The sequence below is a fragment of the Neopelma chrysocephalum genome, unplaced genomic scaffold (assembly GCF_003984885.1).
Source record: "Neopelma chrysocephalum unplaced genomic scaffold, ASM398488v2 Primary Assembly neopelma1_119, whole genome shotgun sequence".
Taxonomy (NCBI): domain Eukaryota; kingdom Metazoa; phylum Chordata; class Aves; order Passeriformes; family Pipridae; genus Neopelma; species Neopelma chrysocephalum.
Window position 1 is genome coordinate 5,413,773 of NW_020897781.1, and position 7,162 is coordinate 5,420,934.

Genomic DNA, 7,162 nt, shown 5'->3' on the forward strand with positions numbered 1-7,162 from the left:
GGATATGGCTTCACAACCTCTCTCCCCCCACCATTCTCCCAGAGCTTAAGCCATTCCTAAACATGTGTTAGGATTGAGCCAGGACTTCAGTGCCGGTTCCACCACTATTTCAATAGTGCCATGAGTCATTCTGATGTGATGTCTCAGTTTCCCTGTTATTATGAGGCGCACATGCATGTATACAAACACATTAAATCATTCATCATGTTTCTCATGCAGCTTTTTGACTAGTTATCTGCTGTTCACGCAAGGATTTTAAACATAAAGAGCTAAAAGAAGTGCTGAACAATAGTTTCCAGAACAGTTGCAGGATCTGGTGCTGGATACTACTGAATATTGCTCTTCTGAAAATATCAGACAAATAATCTATTGGAAAAATGAAGCAAAAAAACTGCTGAACTCTTTTATTCCCTACCCCTCTTCTTCCTTCTTTGTCTTAGGAATGAATCTTAATGTCAGCATAAACTTGGTGTGTATGTATATATATATATATATACATACACATATATATATACATATATATATATACAGATATATACAGATATATACACATGTGTATATATATATATATACACATACATATATATCTATATATGGTTTCTGAAATGACCTTGGGGGGGATTCAGTGACCCAAATAAACTATCCTGCCTTCCCCTTGTTTTCCAAGTAAGATTTGGGAAGCAACAGTCTACATTTGTTATCTGATATTATTGTTGTTATTATTATTATTATTATTATTATTTACTGTTGTAGCAGACGTACCTGGACTAATCAGGACTGGGGCTCCATTACTGTAGATGTTGCACCCACTGAGTTAAAAAAGCCACTGCTTTAAGAAGGTGACAATCTACCTCAGGACGGTATCCCACAAAGGTGTGTACCAGGGAGCAGGAGGAAAAAGGGAAGGCAAGAGTGGAGGGTACTCTAGTGTCATAAACCACCCGCATGCACAGGTTGATGGTTCCAATTCATCTCACCCCTTGGATTTCTAACGCTTCTCCATTAACTCTCCCCGCTGCCAGCTGGAAAAAGTGACCCGGGGCTCTGTGCACACAGACATACATACGTGTCTACGTGCGTGAATGTATAATCATCACGTTTTAAATAATTCAGTGCTCTTGGTTTTGTCCCGGACAGTTTCTCCTCATCTGTACTTCTTAAAAAAAAAAAAAAAAGAGTAGAAGAGGAAAAAGAGTGTGTATGCGTGTTTGTGCAGACAGACGATGTACTTGCATCTATAAACTCTGTGGGAGTTTGGGCCCCTTCCTTATGCATAAACCGCCCTCCCTCCTGGGGTGTCTTCTCCTTAATGACGTTCACGCTAATTTAGACGCTCGGGACCGGCTCAGCCTCTCCCGGAGCCCGCAGCCTCCGCAAACATCCTGAAAAGCAACCTGAGCAGACGTCCCTCCTCGAGGCAGATCCAGGGATTTTTCTCTCCCGGGCGGTTTAGGAGGTTGGCGAGCGAGCGAGGGAGCGAGCGCTCGGGTTTTCCAGCGCCTGCTCCTCCCACCAGAGACACCCTCCCGCCGCTCCCCGCCGGGCCGCGCCGCTCACACGGCTCCGCCGCGCCGTGCGGGACGCGGGCACAGCGCGGCCGCTCCCGCCGCCAGAGAAGAGCTCCCGGGGAAGGGTCCATGGGCCGGGGCCGATAGGAGCTCCCCGCCGCCGCCTCCTCGGGCCATGAGCGGGCAGCGGCGCCTCCGCGGGGGCTGAGCGGGGGCCGTGCCGTGCCGTGCCGTGCCGTGCATGCCGGCGGGGCGCGTCCCGCGGCGGGGCAGCCCCGCGCCCCCCGCGCCGCCCCGCAGCCCCCGCCGAGCCGCGATGCCGGCGGCGGGGCGCGGGCAGCCCAGCCCCTGGCTGCTGGTGCTGGGCGCCGCCGCCCCCGCGCTCTGGCTGCGCTGCGTCCTCGCCGACTTCACGGTGGACAACGAGGTGCACTCCAGCTTCATCCACCGGCGGCTGCGCGGCCCCGAGCGCCGCGAGATGCAGCGGGAGATCCTCTCCATCCTCGGCCTGCCGCACCGCCCGCGGCCCCACCTCCACGGCAAGCACAACTCGGCCCCCATGTTCATGCTGGACCTCTACAATGCCATGTCCGTGGAGGAGGGGGCGGCGGGGGCCGCCGCCGAGGACGGCGAGGGCTTCTCCTACCCCTACAAGCCCATCTTCAGCACCCAGGGGCCGCCCCTGGCCAGCCTGCAGGACAGCAACTTCCTCACCGAGGCTGACATGGTCATGAGCTTCGTCAACTTGGGTGAGTGCCGGGCTCGGCGGAGCAGGGTCCGGGGCAACCGGGCAGGCAACCGTGCTGGGGGGAGGCCGGAGCGGCGCCCTGGCCACCAGCGGGAGGACAAGGGCTGGTGGTGCAGGTGGCCGCGCTTGGGATCTGTTTCCCAGCGGGTCAGGTGGGTGGCAGCCCACCTGGGCAAAGGACAGGTAGCGGCCCTCGGAAAAGCGGCTGCTTTGCCAGGTAGTGGTTAAATGGCACCAACGTGGAGAGGGCACTGACTCCCCATCACAGCATTTGGACAGCCACAAGCTTTCTCCACGCTCCACCCTGCGCGCCGACACGCTAAGGTCTCCCTTTGATAGTTGCTGCACTTCAGAAATTGGATTTGCAGGTAGGAGTTACACAGGACGATTAGCAGGTCTGTTCCCCATCCCGCACTGCCAAGGAATACACGAAAACCAGGCAGGACCAAGGGTCCCGGCACAGCTCCCGGTGCCGGGCTGGCTCTCGTGGTGGATGCGGAGCCACCGGGGCTGCCTGGACGGATAGTTCCCTGCGGCATCCCAGCGCCGCGCTCCCGCGGCCGGAGGGGCTGAGCTGCTCGCACATGTTTTCCTAATGGCTTGGGAGGGATTCCACAGTAAATCCTTATTTACTCCTGCAGCTTTTCCTGTTGACCCCAGTTTATGCCGCTAACTCGCCTCTTTTCACAAGCACATGTGGATGGGTTTATGCAAACGATAGAGAGTTGGCACGCTTTGTATGCGCCTCGCTAGGCCTCTCTAATTGGATGCCACGGCCCAATCTGATTTCCATTTGCTCGCTGCAGATTGCACACCCGTGTGGACTGACTTGGCCGGATTTGAGTAAAACATTGTCAGGGTGCGCGTTCTATTTTAAATATGTAATTATAGACCTGGTTCACTCCATCCATTTTTAGACCTCATCATGTGCGGCTCTTAAACCACACATGTACAGACTGGGTGCCTGCAAGTTCAAGGCAGAACCTGAATTGTATTTCCAAAACAAGATCCACTCAAACTTTGTCCCAAACAAAGGGAGACACAAAGCACAAGAGGAGACCACCTCTGGCAGGTAACCTGCTAGGGATTACAGACCCCCATCTCCCATAAATCCATTAACACCTTTATGGATGTCACTGTTCTGGACACTTCCACTGTCTGGAACTTCAGAGGGAACAAAGATTAAATCACCACCTAAATCACCACCTCTCTAATCCCAGCACTTTAACCAACTTGAAAAGATCAGCAGCTGTAAAGGCTCTGTGACACACGTTAATAATTATTAGACACGGTAGCCATCCCGGCACAATTCGTGCATGATAAGGAGACACAGGACGCTGTGGGAGATCTCTAGTTTGCATGAGCTGCACCTCCTTATTAACTGCCATAAGCTTCACAGTGGGAAGCTTGGAATTACATCTGGCCCGGGGGCTGTTCTCTATGAGAGCTGGTGCTTTCCATTTGGAATTACAATGTTTGTCTAATCAGTGCTGGATCCTTAAGCCGATGAGCAATGATACATTTAAAATCAAATATTTGAGCAGTCAAAAGTACCAATGACAGTCAAATATTTGACTTTAGAGATAAGAGAGATCTTGCTAACATTATTCTCTGTGACTCTTGGGTCCTACACTGTGTACAGCCGAGTGCAAGGAGAGTCTCAAAGACAAGACAAAGGATGTTGAAATAACAATAGCGAAATTCACACTTCTCTTTCCATTTCGGTAGAGAGGAGAGAACATTTATGAAACATGTAAGTACCTAATGGGAGGAAGTTTAGCCTTGGGGAAGCAGCTCTGCTCCTCAGGTGTAGTTATCTGCTGCATAACTTAGATCAGTGAAACTGCAGCGCTCCCGTCCCATGCTTCCAATGTAAGGAAAAGTCTCCCTGTCAGCCCATGGAAGAGGTGCACTCTTAATGTTCAGGTCACTAATTATTTTGAATTCAAAGGAGTGGAATCGATCCATAAACTGTGAAATAAAACTTACATTTTGGATATGTCTGTGTCTACGCGAGAACTCTTTACAGAGTAGGTTTCACCTGTATAAGCTGTAAGAAACCAATAGTCGACATCCCGGTGTGATGGGATGGCTACGGTGGATATTTCATTCATTTCGACCCGCCAGGTTTTATGGTCAGCTTAGAAACCCAAGAGTGTTCTTGATGCAAAATACTAAACGATCATTTTATTTAGATGCTGTCAGTGTGGTCAGTGAGTAGTAAGAGCGCTGGCAAAATCCAGTAGTTTTAAGGACAGGTGGAATTACTACCAGCAAGGCACATTTCGGAGGTTTATCTGTGCTGTTTTGTTCCCTTGTCAACAGTGCATGCCAGGACGAGTTTAAAAAGGACATAGATCTGTAATAGCTTTCTTCATCCCTGTGCACACCTTTCATCCCATTATAGTCATTGCTCTTTCATCTTTATAGGACAAAGACAGGCCTGTTTATGGACGTTTTAATGAATTAGACCAGCCACTCGCTTCCGTATATAGTCAAACACAACACCTGCTTTGAGACTTACAGTTTTCTATGACATTCAGGGAAAATTAGAACATCTATTGTAGGACTGAATTTTTTTGGAGACTTTCTACAATGATCCCTTTTAAAGCAGAGCTGAATTCCTAAATGCAGACTGTAGTAAACTGTGTCCTACTTTTGTAAGAGATACTCTGTGAGCATTGCATTTCACAGGTAGGCTTTTATTACTATACTAGAGCCATCACAATGAGGAAGTGTCACAGCATAATAAAGTTTCATTTCAGAATGGAGGAAGTAAAAGTGAGTAAAGAAATAATACTTTTAAATTTCATTCAGTAAAACATGTTAATTCCAGGCTTCCAAATGCTAATTTATAAAAGCACTTTTTTGCCTTATTCATATTCTTCATTTATCCAGTTTTACAATTTCAGAAGGAAAAATATTAAAAAAAAAATTACTTTGCAAGATTTGCTGGGATATATAGTAAAAAAGCCAACGACAACCTCCCCCCACATTGATTTCTATGGAGATACTGTGTATATTTATTCTAGAGAATTTATACTGGGTATTGGTAGGGAGGAACCAAAATACAGGTGCTCCGTTTCAGGGAGCTTTTTACTAAGCATGTAATGTTACCGTAAAATCTTGACAATTAATTAGATTTAGATTTATAACCAGTTAATTCACAGGCTACATTTTGTCTTAGCTTACACCTGTGCTAAGATGGATGGGGAATGGATTTTTGTCAAGAATGAAGTTACGTGTAAATTAAAAGAGAATTTAGCCACTGGTCTGACTAAGTTAGTTAATTACTGGCTAATTTTGTAAAATTTATTACTATAATTTCAGTATTTAGAATTTCATTTCTGTCCAAGTACAGTTTACAAACTGAACCATTTTAGGAACTGAAAAAATGCAAAGCATTTTTTGCACAAGTTTAATTTCAAGTTTATAAACAGCAACTAAGGAGTAAACATCCTCTAGATGACTTAGACCTTCTCTTCTAAAAATAATTGAGTTGTCCTTATGCCGGTAATCTTGCCTTGGTAAACAGAGTTGCTTAGAATATTTTTAAAAGAGTCGGCACAAGTGATATGCAATTTGTTAATTTGTCTCGTGGTTGATTATAAAATGAACAACATTGTTTAATCCTGGCAAAAAAGAAGTGGGGGGGGAATTAGTCATTCTTGGAAGGAGCACTTGAAAGTGGCTTTTGTTAATATAAATCAAGAAGCTGAAGAGCCCCCAAGTTTCCTTTTATTTCATACCATCTGGCTATCCTTTTTGTTGACAAGTGTTTGGCATAGAGAACCATCTTTTTGCCCTTTAATAACAGGCTTTAACACTGTAGGGTATTAGAAAAAGATTCTATAACAGTTAAAAAATTTCCTTGGGGGAATACTTTATAAAGTGAGCACGGGCTGCAGGCATTTGCAGCTGTAACCTGGCTTGTGTTAAAATTTGGAAGGGGCTGCCTTGCATTCCAGCTCACTACAGGCCTTCATTGGTGTACAGCCAAAGGTTAATATAGATGTCACACAGTTTTTCTTTGGAGAGCCTCAGATATAAGAGTATGCATACAGCTGTGTTTTTAGTAACCCTTTCATAATCACTTCTTTTAAACCTCATTTTCCTGCTTATATAAATCAAAGATTTTCAAGGATATTTGACCTGGATTTGAACTTATTTGATCTTCACATATTTCCCACTTGAAACAAAGCAGATTAAAAGTTAGCCCTGGATGCCTGGTCCCGATCACATGGCTTGTCCATACATTAGTCCCAAGCTCTTGGTGTTTTTTTTTTTTTTCCTCCTCCACCTAACGCTGCTAGAAGCTCTGAAGCCTGAACAGGTACATCCCATGATTGTTTTGGGCAGTGTGGATATGTGCAACACTTGGTGGTAGAACATTAGCTAAGGAAGACAGAAAGCTTGCAGCAAAGGGAAGGTATGAAGGACACTGATGTGCAGCAGGTATTCTTTGAATGTACAGACACGTTCTAGAGAGAATTCAATTAATTTCTAGTGGCAGAACAGAATAGGAACTATTTACCTCTGCCGTGCTGGTGCACTGGTAGCAGAGAAAGGAGCAGCTGAGGACAGATGGCCCTATGCAAGGAAAAAGGACATGGAAGTTGTCATGCCCCCCCCCCCCTCCCGCACACAGCGGATTTGTCCCAGAGCAGGATCTTTCCTCCTTTCCCACACAGGCTGTCCTGGGGTGGGGGGTGAAGCCCCCTCTGTGAGCTGTAGTTTAAAAGCCAAAACACAACGGCTTGTAAAGTGCTTTTGAAGGAGACAAGCCTTGATGGCCAGGTCTTGTGATGCTGGTAACAGGAGTTGGGCACCAGTGGAGCGTGCGGGACCTGCTCCCACCCGCGCGCTCGTGCCCCCAGTTGTGCTGTGTGTGTGCTCTGTGTGTGTG

The 7,162-nt window shown here is 46.9% G+C and overlaps 1 protein-coding gene across 1 annotated transcript in view; it reads left to right on the forward strand.

The window, feature by feature from the left end:
* The first annotated feature begins 1,749 nt into the window (after positions 1–1,749).
* Positions 1,750–7,162, forward strand: part of BMP7 (bone morphogenetic protein 7) — a 46,315-nt gene continuing 40,902 nt past the window's right edge. The window contains exon 1 of the mRNA XM_027697488.1: positions 1,750–2,257. Within this exon, the coding sequence (XP_027553289.1) occupies positions 1,750–2,257 (508 nt within the window). The remainder of the gene's footprint in view (positions 2,258–7,162) is intronic.